We start from the raw sequence: 17,581 nt of genomic DNA on the forward strand, positions 1-17,581 counted from the left end.
TTTTCTATTGTAGACCTTCGTTTACGGTTGAAGAAATTATGGTTTATGAGAAATGGAATGTGAATTAGATGAAAGGAGGTTTTTAAATCTTACGAAATAGAGTTGTAAACACTCAAGCAGTAGTAGTCATGTAAAAACTTTTATATAATTTTCAAATAAAAATATTGATGTTTAAATACATCAGTTCGTATTGGTCTTGTACAAACATATTGATATGCATACAACATTTTTTTTGTATTTTAATAAGTTATTTAGCAGTTAATATTTTTAAATCAATATAGTTTTAAAATAAAAGTGAATTCTGTGTATAGGAAAGTTTAGGGTAGTCATGCAAAATTGTATTGATTTGTATCGTTTCAAAGTGAAAGTATTATAATTTGAATAAGTAGGTTCGTAATTGTCGTTTCAAAACATTTTGATTTGTGTTTTTTTAAATAACTGAGTTAATTTTGTTATTAAATAAATTCATAGTAGTCATAAAAACATTTTTATTTTTATGTAATTTTAAAATAAAAATATTCTTTTTTTGAATAAGTGAATTTGCGCTAGACATAAAAAATATTTATTTGTTTATCATAGTATTATTATTCTAATTAGTTTATAGCAGTCAGATAATAGCATACCAATTGATTTTAAACTAAAAGTATTTAGTGTTCTATGAATATGTAAGTTCATGATAGTTAGACATAAAAAATATTTATTTGTTTATCATAGTATTATTATTCTAATTAGTTTATAGCAGTCAGATAATAGCATACCAATTGATTTTAAACTAAAAGTATTTAGTGTTCTATGAATATGTAAGTTCATGATAGTTAGGCAAAATTATATTAATTCTTAAAAATTTTAAAAATAAAAGTATTATTATTTCACAATTTAAGTTCATAGCAATCACACTAAACCATATTGATTTAAAGTTTATATGGTTATTATTCGTTGTATAGTTTTTTAGTGTTTATTAGTATGTGCAAATATCATTAACATAGCAAACATGCAAAGCTATTTTGAAAAATCTTTTCCTGTTTTGGATTTTCTGAACATACACGGACGGACTCATAATACTAGTCTAGTCTATAGGCTAGACCAGTTAGGCTTAATTATTGACTAGACCAATCTCTCTTGTTTGATGTTTAAATCTTAAATATAGACGAAAAAACTCTTTCGTAAATTCGCGATCTTATTTGAATCCGTGAATGATATTTCTTCAAAATCACCTTCTTTGAGTTTTTGCCTTTTTAAAACAATTTTAAATTCGTTATTATTTTACTTGGAAACAAATTATTGATCTCTAATCCCAGAATCTTCATGAACTCTTCTGCATATTTGTTTCATTTTCTCTGTTTTTCTCCATTTTGTTTCTGAATTATGCATAGTATCTATTTTATTTCAGTTTTGTTACCTTGTGTATAGTGCGCAAAAAAAAAAAAGGATCATCCTGAATAATTTTTGATCTAATGATCGGATGTTCACCTTCTAGGACTCAATCGTAAAGGCTCGAAGGGTTGACTTCAAATCTGCTAATTAATAAGTGCAGACGATATTTCCAATTACGAAATCAGACACAAAAATGCTCTTTTTTTGAATAAAAATACCTTTTTTTCGACGGATACTGATTTTTGACCCCCTAAATGTAGGGGTTATAGCTGCAATCTGTGAAATATGATCCCAATAGTTTGGTCAAGACAACTCTCAAAAAGTTTGACCCTTTAATGTCAATTTTACTTTTTACGTGTTTCGCTATATCTCGAAAACTCTTTAAGCGAATCAAAAAAAAATTTGCACACAATTATAAAATTCATTTGACAAAAGATATTTCCATGCAAAAAACAATCTTTATTAAATATTTATCATTTTTTATTATTTCATTTATTAATAATTTTTAAATTGTAAGGTATACAATTTCTTGCACCTTTTCAAGAATACAATTTTACACAGCAAAGTAAAATATTTGAGCGAAATCGGTCGAATAGTTCATGAAAAATCGAATTTTAAATATCTTACTTTTTCGAAATTCAATTCAGCCGATTTTGCCATATAAAATTGTATTCTTTAAAATGATGCAGAAAATTATATACCTTACAATTCAAAATTTTCTCGACCATTATTGGATAAAATAATAAAAAATTGTAAATATTTAATAAAGGTTTTTTTTGCATGGATTTTTTTGCGAATTTTATAATTGTGTGCAAAAACTTTTCAAGTGACTTAAAACGCTTTCTATTTATAGCGAAATATGCAAAAAGTAAAATACCATTAAGGGGTCAAAACTTCGGACCGCTCTCCTGACCAAACTATTGGGACCATATTTCTCAGATTGTGGCTACCCCTATATTTTGGGGTGAGAAATATAGGGTATTATAGAATGTTTATTCAGAGAAAGTACACTTTTGTGTCTGATTTTGTTACTTAAAATATCATCTGTACTTATTAATTAGCATATTTGAAATCACCCCCTCGAGCCATGAAGTCCTGAAATGTGATGGTCTGATCATTAGATCAAAAGTTATTCAGATTGGTCTTTTTTTGTGCACTGTACATCATAGTGATTTTTTTTATCCAGGCGCAGGTGTGGGTTAGTCGAAATCGGCACTTACGAAATTCCGCATTCACTCGATCAATCTGAAAATCTGTCACTTAAGTAATTTGTTAAATAATCTAATTAAATATGTTTGAACACCTTGTCCTATCATTGCAAATGTAGTAGTGACATGAAAAGTCAGGGGAAAAAATGTTTTTTTTCTTTAGCAAAAAGTTAAAGTCACGAGGAGTTTTTTTCCTTCCAAAAATGCGAAACCTGCGATGTTATAAAAATTAATTTTTTATCTTCTCTTTCTTTATCTCTGGTCCAGAGTTTCACCCACCTTTATAGATCAAAATTTCTAAACCCCTCACAGAAAGAAAGGCCTGACTACGCCGTAGATTCCAAAGGAAGATTTTGTTATTATTTTCTATCTCGCTTATAAGGAACAACTCTAATAATCACTTAAGAACTCTTTTGGCTCTATTTCAGTGTAAAAAAAAACCTAGAAAAGGATAATCTTTTGTTCAGAGATGCATTCTTTGACGATGCGTAATTGAATTGCGAGCCTTAAAGGTCATACTGATCGGCAATTTTAAGAGATCCTATTGCTTTCAATCATCTTTCATTCCCGATCATGATGGCGTGTGTCATCGGCAATTGAAGAAAAATAGAAAGCAACAATGAATGTTTTGAAGTGTTAAAGAAGAAAAACTAAGTTTAAGTATTAAGTGTTTTTGGAAAAAACAGATATTTGGAACAAAAACTAATAAATGTGTTTGACAAATTATATCGATTTCTTTTGTTTACATTTCATTTCATGGCTTGCAATGGTGCCAGATAAAATGCGTGCTTTATTAGTTCTTCTAAGGAAACAAGATAATTTGTTTCCAACAAGCTTAAAAACTAGTAAAACATTTTGTTGAAAGATGACGCTGTTGATAAAAGCAATGAAATAAAACTAACCACCATTTGCATTAAAATTGTGGAGCATTCTGAAGACAAAATTAACAGATATTCATGCACATATCTCTGATAGAATGGTGAAAAATACAACAGAAAACAATGTTGTCAAAACAGCTGAAACATCCACCTATTGACGAGCTTTGTTATTAATTAAAAAATGCATTCAAAAAAAGCTTCTTCGATTTCCTGTGGTCAAACGTAGCTAATCTTACAATTTTATATCCTTCCATTTTTCATTAATAGATTTTCCAAACTGTATAATTTGAGATATCCGATAGCTGAGATGCAGAAAAATTAAATAATTATTTATGCAAACAAGAATGAGTTGAAACAATACCAAATAAAATTCTGGTGGGAAAAAATGCTTTTCAAATGGTACATCTAAAGTAAAGAATCAAATTTTAATCATTAGAATCACTAAGTTAAAAAATCTAAAACTGAAGAATATCATCCTAATAATTGAAGTAAAAAAAAAAGCAGCGAAAAGTTGAACTTAGAAGTTACTTTTAGTTTATACATAATAGGTATGCGAAGAAGAATGGAAAATAGGAACTCACAAAATTCTATAGCAGGCATATCTAAAGGTAATGTCCTATAAAAATAATGCCCGATGGTTCATTTATTTTAAACTTAACTTAATAATGATGGTTTTTTATTTCTTTATTTATTTAAATTGTACGATATAAGTAGTTTTGATAAAAAAAAAATTTAACGAATACATAATATACAATAGTGTAAAAAGTTCGTGACTACTAAATTTGTGAATTGTAGTACAAAGGTAACAAAATAAGACAAAAAATTGTGCTTAAACTTTTCAATAATTTCAGTCTTCTAAGACAGATACATCATTCAAAAAAGCACTCAGCAAACTAACTGCTAATGTTGTTATTTTTTGTAATTTTACTCCGTTTAGACGATATTAGTAAACTATTTATTAATTACTTAGAGTACTAATTTTAAATTAAGGCAATTTTGCTTCTAAAAAAGTCCATTTTTAACTACTTATAGACCAATATATTTAACATACTGAAAATATCATAAAAATTAACATGTTACGCTTAGTACTTGGTTATAAGATAAGGCAAATAGTTATAGTACCGGTTAGGGATGAGAATACATCAAAAATTATTATGGAAAGGTTCAATTAAATTAAATTTAAAAAAGTTTCAGAAGTGTCTGAATTCAAAAATAATGAAAAAATAAACACCCATCCCATTAAAAACACCAAAATCTTTATCGTATTTCACCGAAAATATAATTAAGCTACTTATTTTGTTTATAGCATAATCTATCATACAAAGTTCATAAGTTCAAAGTTCAATTCCCCATGACAAAATTTTTTATGCTGTTATCATCAAGTTGCTTTGAACTAAAGCAGCATCCCTTAGAAACTGAAACAAATCAGTTAAAATCTTCAACTAGACTAAGTAATTTAATACAATTGTTTAACTTTTTTCTTTAAAAACTGCAATTTAGAATTTTCTTATCAAGATTTTTATTATCAGGATTTATTTTATCAGCAAACATTTTATAATTTTAACAATTAAAAATTAAGAAATCAGAGAATTCATTTGCCTTAGTTCTTATTAAAGATTAAACATCATTTTAATATTTCACTTTGTATAATATTTAAATAGTTTCAATATAAGTAGAAAACGCTTTAATAACATATAGAGTATTGATTAATTTATAACATTCATAAACTTCGCAATATTTAAAGTAGCTTAATTAAATTTTCCCAGAATTACATGGAGAACATAAAACAAAAGTAGACATTTTAAAAAATTAACAGAAAAATTAATTCTAAATTAAAAATGCTTATTAATGGCAAAAATTGTTTTTTTAAATAAAAATAATAATTAATTAATAATTTATTTTATGCTCATAATATTCTCAAAATATTAAAAAAATTTTTGCACAATATATTATAATAGGACAATAATGGTTAAATATGTAAGTATCTTTTTTTTTTTTTTTTTTATAATTTTTTTTTTTTTGTCGGCATAGGGGAAGCGATAGTTCTTGTTTTTCAGCGGCGCCAGCTATGGCCAAGAATTCGACTTCTGCCACACCATTCACACAACCACAAACCCGTTTTTAGCGCTGGTCACATTCACGCACACAAAGGAGAAAGGACATAGAACACAGAGAGAGAGAGAGAAAGAAACATCCATGCCTTGCCCGGGATTCGAACCCAGAACCTTTCTGATGCAAGGACAGTTCCCTGCCCCCTACACAGACTGGTCGGCAGTATCTTTATTAATATGGTTATGTGGTGCGGTTATACTGCTGGAGGTACAATAGAAAGTTATGCTGCTAATACCCATACAAATTTACATCAGCAATAAGAGTATTTAGGCACTTAAAAATACAAAAAGGTGAAAAAAGTCAGTTCGTAAAATTAATGTTGAATGGAATTAATGTGAATAAGGTTTGAAAAATATCTCTAAATAACGTAAAACACAATTGTCTTACAAATATGAACTCACCATTTTCTTATAATAGTATACTTTTAATCTTAAAAGTTATTTTAAAAAATGATTACTTAGAAAAACTACTTATGTTTACTTATAGATCTTAATAGAATCATAGGGGAATTATTTAATAGTGGGAAGAATGGGCTCAAGATTAAACAAACAGAATTCTTTTTAGTATATATATACATTTTTAAGTGAATATTTTTAACTTTCGTAAAAAAAACAACTTTACAACAAGAAACAACAATTAATAAGCAGCATTCATCAGGGTTGGCGGGCGACAGCGAAAAGGGGACTTAGCCCCCTAGTGAGTATTTAAAAAGTTTAAATGACATTATATTTCCCTTTATCTCCAAAATCTTCTCCTTTTTTTTAATTTCAAAAAAATAATTTATGAAAAGTAATTAAATAAATAAAAAGTTTTAAAAGAATCATCTTTATCACATTACTTTTAACAATACAAATTGAGAAAAGCTAGGTGTAGTCCATATATGTCACAAGACCCGATAATGAGAAAATAATCAGATAAATATTCTTTAGAAAAAATAAATAACATTTCCTTAAGCCGTTTAGCACGCTTTAACGTCATGTAAAAATTTCATCTTCCGCAATATCAGCTCTGAACCCGCAAATGTTTGGAGAAGATTGAAAATAAGTACATCATTTTTATCGAGTTTCCATGATTTGACTTTCAACACCTTCATATTTGCTTACTTTACATTTGGTTCAAAAACAAAGCTGCTGCTAATCTAATAATGGGTCTGATCGCTTGTAAAATATGCGTTTTTTTGTGCACAGAAAGTGTTTAGGCCATGAGGATTAAAGATTAAATTCTTGAACGTACTTTAGATAACGAACATTGTAGATCAAAGAAAGAATTACTTAATATTCATGCTTATCAGTGTTTTGTAGAGAAAAAAAATCATAACTTTTAATCAATGTAATAAACAAATAAAGATCACGATGGAAAAAACGATTTAAAAGTCTTGTCAGTGTAATGAATGCCGTGATTAAGAATATTCATTTTTCAACAATCATTAAGAATTCAATAATTAGTACAATCATAAGAATATCATTTAACCAAGTTCTTTAATTTGTAAAATTCCCTCCTAAAAAAGTGTTGAAAACATAACAGCGTTGCTCTCACAGAAAAATTCAGAGAAAAATTTAATTCAACTTTGACTAGGTTTAATATGTGAGCTTTGAAACATACAAAAGTATTTATAATTAACTAAAAAAATTCTTTTAGTAATTATAATTAAAAATGTACTATTTTATAAGACTAACATAAATTACCTAGCATTTAATGCCTTAATATTTAAAAGCACATTACTGCTAAAATACTTCATACTTTCTCACAAAAATAGTGCATTTTGTTTAATTAGAATTCAAAATTAATGCTTTGATAAAATTGAACAGCTGCCATAGTTAAATAAAAGAAAAGATAATTATTTCCGATAATTTACTAACTTACGGGGGAAAAAAATTGTTTACCCATTTTTTAATAAATATTATAAATGATGTCGTGTCATTTACAATATTGGTTACTTGCTCACTGTAAAAAAATCCGGATCAATTTATGGTAAAAAATATCGGCAGTCAATGTAAGTACTGATTACCAGTACTTTCTTCCTGTAAAATCCATTTTTACCAGAACATGTTAGGAACAAAAATCTAATAAACCGTACTTTTTACAGTAATAATTACAGTAAAATCACTGAATCACTCGAAATAAATATTTCTGTAAAAATTGCGGTAAAATATCTTACGATTAAAAAAGACTTTACGGTAAAATAGATTTTATGGATGATGCACCTACAGAACCGGAACTTTATACCGTAATTTCCGAAATCGGAATTTCTTATAGTGCGCCGTAAAATCTGCAGTTCTAGATTAATCTAACAACCTCCCGGATTCCGATAGATATTTTTGAAATACAGAAGAAAAAAAGTTATATTGACGTGAAATGGAAATTGTGTAAAAAATAATGACGTTATATTATTGTATGCAGTATTTAACTATATCCTTATTATATAAATGTTATCTTATTTTTATAAATGCAATATTTACCAAAAAATTAAATAAAGAACAAACTTCTTAATTTAATTAAACTTATTTTTGAAGGCGTAAGCGCAGATGCAGAACAATCTTATATGGTACAACTAGGAAGAAACACCCCTAAGGTTCTAAGATCATAACACGAACTCTTGTGAATTACAGTAATTCACATGAGTTCCCCATGCTATTACTCGTTATCTGACTCTGTGAGAAATAAATCCCAGACATCCTCATCTGTATCAGAACACAAAACTAATTAGAGGACAATTCTTATAAGGAAGCCACTACCAACGTTCTAATTAACCCGTGTAAGCAAGATTAAAGAAATAAAATTATTGGCCTGTACTTTATATGACTATAATCATAAAACCATAAACATTCTCAAAAGAAATCAAAAAGTAAATTTATTTTTAAATATGGAAGAGTTTAGGAAAGTATTTGTTTTTTTTACATCATTGCTAATGAAAAAAAATAATGAAAATATTATGAATATGAGTATGAATGAAAATATTATGCTAATGAAAATATTAGATCAACTTAAAAGAATTCCACCAAAAGTTTATACTATTTTTGTGCCACAATGCAATATCGCCATAAATTTTTTTCTCCTTTTAAAGTGACCAAGCAAGTGATCAAGAAATTTTCTGGGTATAGATACATCTGATGCAAAGACTCTGTTCACTATTTTGAAAGATAAATAAAATATTAAGCTTCATAAAACTTTAAAAAAATGTCATTCCTGTTACTTAATATCATGTCTACTAGTATTGATAATTTTTCCTGCAAAATGCACATTGATGCATTATTAATATTACAAGAGGCTCTTATAATTTATTTTTGTCTGATACAAAAGCAAATAATAAAGATAAATCTTTGATTATGTTTTACAGTACTTTATGATAAGACTCGTAAAAAATTTTAGAATGGTAACAAACATGACAGAAACAAATTTAAAAATAAATAAGCTACGCTTTTTAAATATAAAAGTATTTATTTAATGTATAGTAGGACTCTACAGTTACAATAAATTCCAACTTACATTAGTGTGTGCTGAAATTTAAGTGGTTTAATTTTATTAAACATGTCCGGTAACAGAGATGACAATTTTCAGCACATCTAACAAAGATTTAACAATTCAAATATTTTTTAAAGACTAAACTGTACGAAAAACATCAAAATAGTATGAAAGATTTATACGTGTTTAATTATTTTTAAAATTTAAACTTGTTTAACAATTTTAGTTATTTATACTTCAATTTTTCAAATGATATACAATTTCGAAAATGATATACGAATTTCGAAATGAAATGAACATGTTCAAGAAAGGTGTGAAAAAAACCGATGATAATCAATATTAATTGTATTTTAAGAACTTTTCTGCAAAAATGATTCAAATTAATAAATGTGATTTTTTATTTTGCTTGAACTAATAACATAGTAGTTAAAGAATTTTTTATAAAAATTAGCTAATTAAATCTTTTAAATGATTTTCAACTATGTAGAGGCAATATTTAAACATTTTGTTTAAACTTGACTTTTACAAATTAATGAATTAATAAATGTATTTTTTTTTTTTTTTTTGCCACTTAGAGTTTCGTTGATCTTTAAAATTATTCATTTAAAAGAGTAAGCTGAAATAGAATGTGCATTACAATTAGGTGAAAAAATGGTTGTCATTAGCAAGGAGGAAAAATAGTTTAAAACGCTTTAGAATCAATGAAAAAGTATGTTTTTCTAAACTTAGTATTACGATTTTAATACTTAATAATTGCATGCTGTTTGGTTTGGATGCAATTGCGTGCATTATAAAAATTGTTGTCGTTACTTCTGAAAACACTTGTTTATCATTTAAATAATTATATCTATCTCACAATTTTTGTATTTCTTTAAAAGTCAATTCGAAAAACGGATTGAGCAAAAAAGTCAAATTAGTAATTCACGAGAGGAAAATAAATTATGAAAATGGTAAAAATAAAGAAAATATTTTTAAAATTAAAAATGAATAAAAATATTATGAATTCCTTGTTTACAAAAGAATCGAAATTACAAAATAGAATGTATTACAATGGGAAATTTTTTGTAAAATTTTTCTTTCCCTTTTTCATGCAAAAAGAGAAAAAAAACTTGCAAAAGGATTTTTAAAAAAAATGAAATTGGAAAATGTGAAAAGAAAATTTTATATTTTATAATATATTCTACTCATAATATTGAGAGTCATATATTTATCGATATATTAAAAGGTGCAAGAAGCAAAAGAAATTTTTTACTGCGTGTGGATTGCTACTAGTTACGCATAGAAAGTTGCTTATTTATCCATGTAAAAAAAATACAAATAAATAGATAATTAAAAATAGGGATGAAACGAAAAGATAAATAATTTTTAAAAAAAGGGTGAAAAAGTGCACTAAGAGTCAAATTCCAGCAAGTCTTCTAAAAAAATTTTATAACCTTAGGTAGATTAAACATATTCTACATATATATATATTTATTTATATGGAAAAAAAAGACAAAAAAAAATCCATTGTTACTTTGAAAAAAATTACGAAGATCCTGTTAATCAAATTCCAACAAGTCATAAAATATCGAACAAATCTGAACCTTAGAAATAACGAAACGAAATCCCTAATCAGGTATGCCGATACCCCCACATACCTGTCCGCGAGTTTTTTCATTGACTCTGTATCAATTTCTACCTTATATTGTTACCCCGGGATTAACGGGGGAAAAGGGTGTGGGGGTGTGGGAATTCGACGGAGCGTAAAAGTAACTTCCGTTTCGCAGATACAAAACTTGCGCGCAGCTGACAGCGGAAACCCATGCACCATGGCGCTTAGTCAGGAAGCGCATTGTATAGAAACTCCCTAAAAACCGACAAAAACATAAAACGACCCTCCAAAATTCAAGTGGCGATTCCGTTTGGATTGGCCGAGATTTTGATATTGGCGGTAAAAACAATCTTCTGGAAATAGCTGTCTGAGTAAAAATAAATAAATAAATAAAATAGTCAATACTTAGAGAAAAATGCGCCCAGACAGAAGGATGCGACCTTTTGTTTATTTATGGGTTATTGGTTTCTGCACAACCATATGAATTGATTTATTTAAGAGGGAAAAAAATTATTGCAGTTTATACTAATGTGACATATACTCTCAATTTTACAGCATTTAATTGAAATTATAGAAAACTTAAACATAGGTATAGAAAACTTAAGAATTGAATGTATTTTTTAAAAGGTACAAAGTATTCATAGGTAAGATATAAAGATATTAAGGATTCGTAAAGGTATAAAGGATTTAATATAAAAATGTTGTAGGTAAGGTAGTATAAAAAAAGGTAGAATTAATATAATAAAGATATACAAGAAAGTAAATATTTTTTACACTATAATAGGTATAAAGGATTCGCCATCATATTCATTCCTTAATGATTAAGCTATTGTTATATCGAAATTAAAAATTATATGACAAAAACATCTTCAAAATTTTTTATTGTATTAACGCAAATTTACTCCCCGATTCTATTTGGATAAAATTTAAACCTGTGATTTTGCTCTTTTACCATTTCAACTTCATTGCAAAATTTGATTTTTAATTTCTTAATTAATATTTGATAACCATAGAAACTCGTAAGTAAAATTGATTGTAATTAAGGCATTAGTTTATAAAGTATTAGATATTAGGTTACAAAATTATAGTTAGGATAATTTCCTCAACATAAAATAAGGAAGACAAAAGTGAAACTGACAGGTAAGCCAATTCTGCCCTGAATGAATATTAAAAAAGTGAGAAAAAGTAAGATATTTAAAACTCGATTTTTCAGGAACTATTGACCGATTTTGCTCAAATTTTGTATTTTGTGTAGTAAAATTAAATTCTTTAACATGATACAAAAATTGGTATACCTTACTATTCAAACTTTTTTCGGCCATGAAATTATAAAAAAAATAATAAATATTTACTAAAATTTAATTTTTTGAATGGAATTATCTTTGGATAAACAAATTTTATAATTGCGTGCAAAAATAATTCAATTCGCTTAAAAATTTCTCGAGATTTCGTGAAATACACAAAAAATAAAATTAACATCAAGGGGCCGAAATTTTCGAGCGTTCTCCTAATCAAACTAGTGGGACAATATTTCCCAGATTGCTGCTACCCCTTATATATTGGGGGTCAAAAATACTAATCCATCGAAAAACAAGGTATGTTTATTCAGAGAAAGTGCGTTTTGTCGTCTGCTTTCGTAACTCAAAATATCATCTACACTTATTAAACAGCATATTTGAGGTCACCTTCTACGGCCATTAAGATCCGATCATTACATCAAAAGTTATTCAGGATGGTTCGTTTTTTTTTTTCTTTTGCTCTCTGTACATATGTTTGTTACACTTAGATAAACGAAATTGCTTATTTAAATACTTAAAGTTTGAAGAAGTACCTCACGATTAATATATAAATTGTATTAAAATATCTTAAGTTAAGCATGGTTTTGAAAATATTTGCAACAGTTTAATAAGTAATTTCCATTTATACAAATAATAAAATCCTGAAGAAAAAAAAGCGTTTAAAAGTATCTAATGGTGAAAATGGACATACTGTAGCATTTATAATATAGACAAGACACTACTTAAGTATCCATTTTGTATTTCGAGACATTTTTTAACCATTTTTATGACATTATTTGTCTTTCCTACATGTTTCTTTTCTTTTCTGGAATTTTTTATGCTAAGAAAACAGATTATACCTTATCTTCTTTTGAATTGTCTAAAAGATTTAATAAAAATCTCGTGCAATTGAAAATATTAAACCAGATTGATATGGTATGAAATAATTTAACGGCACTCCTAATAATTATTTAATTTTTCTCGATGATTGATTTAAATATTTGATATTTTTAAATTTCAAATCCTTATGAAACTTTTTGGTAAAAAAAATATTTTTTTTCGGAATTCTCTAAATAAAATTACCCTAAACACTAACCCTAAAAGCATCAAATCAGATTTAAAAAGAAATTGTTATATGGTAGTGGTTTAAGTGGAGAAACTTGAAACACCATGAAAATGATTCCGCAACTACGCAAATCCAAATTACATGGTATTTATACATGCAAAACGAATATTATTGTGTTTTAAATAAGAAGAGCTTGAGTCAGTACAATGTTAAACTCAATATAATAAACCACATTTTCACATACTCTATTTTATTTTATTTATTAATTTATTATTATTATTATTATTTGAAAGACAAAAAGTTTTCCTGGAAGAAAAATAGATTTTTCTGCATATCGAGGAATTATCTAACTAATTAAATGCCTATCTGGAAAAGTAATTAAATAATAGTTTGATTTGACTCATTATAAGAACGTGGGAATTATTTTTCTCATGTATTTCACAAATTTTTAATTGCCGATAAAAAGATATTTTCGAACCAATAATCCGTGCTGCTAATTGCTAATAACTTTAGAAAAAAATAAAACCAAACAATGCAGGAATTTGTTAACATCAATGTGGGTAAACAGTAAAGGTTTGAGTGGAGTCAAGAAGCGAAGCCAACACAGGGGAACTGTTTTCTTTAGTGCTTTATTCGTTCGTTAATTTGAACATTTCTCATCAAATTTATTTGTAGTTGTGAGATTATTTTTATAAGTGTGGTTATTTATGAGTTTAAGTTTATGGTCAATTCTTTACAATAAATAAAATTTTCAAAATCCCACACATCTACTAACTAAAAAATATGGTCCTAAAAACAAATTAAGTTTAGGTTATAATCTAAATGAATTCCTTTTTATAAAGCAATCTCAGTCACAAAAGTATTTTAATATAACATTAAAAAAAATTTGCCTATAAAGGGTTATAAAGGGTTAAAATGTCTCTTTTGAAAAAAGTGAGGCTTATTACTTAATTGGTCTCAGGCAGTCCATGTGATAAAGGGTAGATATTTAGAGGTTAAATTTTCCTCACATGTTATATATTAAAGAAATATAATAAATTGATTTTGGTTAAGAATTAAAAAAGTAATATATATAATTAACGATAAAATTGTAACAAAATAAAAAAATAATTAAATACAGAAATAAATTTTTTTATTTTTTTTAAAAATACACTACGCAGCAGTTGCCTCGTACCTTTAAAATCTCAACACAATTTATATTTATTATTTAAACATTTTGTTAAAAGTGCAAAAAATAAAAGTTTTGACTAAAAAACAAATTTTGTATATTATTGAAAATTTAAAAAAATAAATAAATAAATCATGCTTTATTCCGTTACCAATGAAATACAGTACATGATTCTAGTTTAAATTATACGAACTTGAATTTATACAATCAGATACATTTTCGGATTCGAAAGAAGAAAGATTTTTTCTTCCACAGAACTTTTGAGATTTTTGAATATTTTTTAATCAAAGTTAAACAATGTAGCTAAAGGATATGATAGGGAGTAAAATCTTAAATGTTATTTCAAAATTATCATTTTGGGGATATTTTCCCTGTAAACATACAGCACAAAAAAAAAAAAAAAAAAATTATGGACAAAATTTTTTTCCCTCCTATGATTGACATTGAGTTGAGTTGTCAAAATAAAATTCCTTACCAGTCTGGTTTCACATTCCTTGTGGCATGGTAAAAGCGGGGATAAACACACAATTGATGGGAGAAGCAATAACACCATCAGCCTCATGGCTGCATTTGCCTGTTGTGGTTTCTGTAAGTGCACGACATCTTCATCCTCCCGCGGGACGATATGACGTCACTGATCGAAACTATTTTCATTGGGTGCTGCACATCTTTTTCAAGAGTAGCAATTCATGCGGTTAATTTGAAATTGCAAAGCATGAATTTCTTTTTCAGCGCTTTTGTTTCTCGAAATTTTTTCATGTTATTTATTTTTAATAAAGTGTCAACCTTTTCTGTCACAATTCAAAAATGTTTTGTCGAAAGATTTTTTTTCTTTTGTTCTTTGTTTTTCCTACAAAATTTCTAAAGTAATTAATGGAAAAATTCTAGGAAATACTCCTGAATTCGGAAAATACTTTATGATTAGTTTATTGCTGATTGACTGACTATGCCGCTATACGCTCAGTTCGGATAAATGCTTTACTTTATTTTCACTTAAAGCAAATATCAACAGAGATTTTGTATAACGTGTGTTCTTTATAAACAGTAATGCTAACCTTATTTTCTACGAATTAGAGATACTGCGATTTGTAGGGAAATTTTTACTCATGCGCTGTGAAGTTCATATAGCACTGTCGGGAAACTGTAACGATATGCAAAACCTGTCTCCTTCAACCTGACAAATAATAAATTACTATTTTTAAAAAAACTATACTATGTAACTAAAAAAAACTGTAAAAAAAACTATTCCATAAAATTCCACCATGAAAACAATTGAATTTTAAAATTCATGCCATCAGAGAATTCTAAATAATAATTTAAAAAGGCAATAACAAGAATCTAGGTCATCAGATTAAATTGAAAAAAAACTTACTTCTGATAAATATTCATAGTTGTGTAAGTTTAATTATTGATATACTAGTTTTAAATTTTAAAGCTGATGACGATGTTAGCAATGATGAAAAGAGCTTAAAATTTAGGTTATTTTAAAATGTTGCTTATAGATCTAGTTTGAATAATGAATACATTTTAGAAACATTTACTAATCAAAAACAATGAAGAAAATATTATATTGCATGTGTAATGAAAAGGTAAAAAATTAAAATATATATATGTATATAGCATTGCCGGAACAAAAGTTTTTCATAAATTCTGATTGGTTATCCCATAAGCTTTCAATTCAGTTCCTGCATTTTTTTATTTTTAACGTTACGTCCCATGAAAAAATTGTTTGGAAATTACCTCTCAATGTATTGTGTTCACAAGGTTTAAATAATTTCAAGTTAAAAATTATTTTAATATGCTTACGTAAATGTTTCAAAATTTTTAGACCTGACGTTATTGAAGATTACGGTTGAATTACAAAAATTAACATATTTTGTTTATTTCTAACATTGGTAAATGATTGTTGAATATCCGTTCTACGTAGTGGGCTAAAAAAATCGTAAGTAATCTATGAATCGTCAGGCAATCACATGTAAAACTGAAAGGTATATATCACGACAATTTAAGTAAAAATTTAAATAATTAAAACTATTTTTATACTTACTTGTTGCCCTTTCCGGTGACTTTAAATCATTGGACTAAACAAAAACACGTCTTTGAAAGTTCAACTCAAAAAATGATTAGCGATGCTAAAGTGTCATTTGGCAGTGAATAAGATTCATGGGCAGCTCATTTTTTAAATTTATTACAATTAATCAAATTTTACGGCATTTCATGAATAGGCATTTTAATACATAATTTTATTTATATATTTTAATTTCCCTTGATTTTACATTAGTTTGATTTAAATAAACACGTTTCAAAAGAGCAAAAAAAAAAAAAAAAAAAAAAAAATTCAAAGAAAAAAAAAAAGAGTAAAAAAATGTCAGATAGCTCCAATATGCAGCCATTACTTATGGTTACCAGACATGAAGAATCAAATATAAATAATTATCAAAGAATGCGAATTAACTCCTATTGATTAAATTAGTGCTTTAAGTTAGTAAACACAAATAATGTTATTTTTTTAAATATAAAAAAAAGACATTTGCAGTTTCCCTTACATTAATGAATAAAGCTAATTTTTACTAAACCTATGCGAAAAATTTGATTTTTACTTGTTTTTCCCGAATGGACGAATCAACATTTTTAGGATCGCACAAAAAAATTGCACTTTGCATCCTGTAATCTCAGAATTCTAGCATAAGCAGTTCTACAGCTGAGAGGCACATAAACTTTTTTCGTCACTCCTTTTACTGTTATAGATATTTCTTATTAAAATATTACAAGCTTCAAACTTTTAAAACGAGGCTTAACATAAAAATTTTAACACTTTCACCTTAAATTTATATGAAAAGTATTTTTAAATTATTTTTTTCATAAATATCTGAAAATATTTTACTAAGTCGCAGTCTTTGAAAAACAAATTATATTCCAAACAAATTAACGAGTATGAGAAAGTGAACTTAAAAATAATAAAATTAGTGTCTGTACATTTCTTACTAAGAATAATACAGTAGCAAAAATGGACACAGGTAAAAATGCGTGTTTAAAGAAAATTAGCACAGCTCAAAAAGCGAGTTTAAAAAAAATAGACACAGCTAAAAAGCGTGTGTAAGAAAATGGACACTGCTCAAAAAACGTGTTTAAAAAAATAGACACTCATTAAAAAGCGTATTTAAGAAAATGGACTTAGCTTAAAGCATGTTTAGGAAAATGTACACAAGAAAAAATGTGCCTTCTCAATATTTAACCTATATTGAACAACTAAAAGAGGAATTACGCTCTTACTTTTTAAAACACTAAATCATAATCGTTACGAGACAAGCTTTGGGGTTGGGATAATATATGTAACTTTTAAGACATCTATTCTTATTCAGATTTTAAAAATCTAAATTCGTACAACGTAAATTTAATATAACTATCACAAATTTATAGTACTCGCACCCATGTCAACTTTGTA

The 17,581-nt window shown here is 27.0% G+C and overlaps 1 protein-coding gene across 1 annotated transcript in view; it reads right to left on the reverse strand.

Annotated features, from left to right (window-relative positions):
• sev (receptor protein-tyrosine kinase sevenless) overlaps positions 1 to 14,744 on the reverse strand; it is a 95,933-nt gene extending 81,189 nt beyond the window's left edge. The window contains exon 1 of the mRNA XM_043048239.3: positions 14,612 to 14,744. Coding sequence (XP_042904173.2) covers positions 14,612 to 14,698 — 87 coding nt within the window. The 5' untranslated portion in view covers positions 14,699 to 14,744. The remainder of the gene's footprint in view (positions 1 to 14,611) is intronic.
• Between the last annotated feature and the right edge of the window lie 2,837 nt (positions 14,745 to 17,581).

This window comes from Parasteatoda tepidariorum, chromosome 2, assembly GCF_982258835.1.
Source record: "Parasteatoda tepidariorum strain Cologne lab strain chromosome 2, Ptep-v5.0, whole genome shotgun sequence".
Lineage (NCBI taxonomy): Eukaryota > Metazoa > Arthropoda > Arachnida > Araneae > Theridiidae > Parasteatoda > Parasteatoda tepidariorum.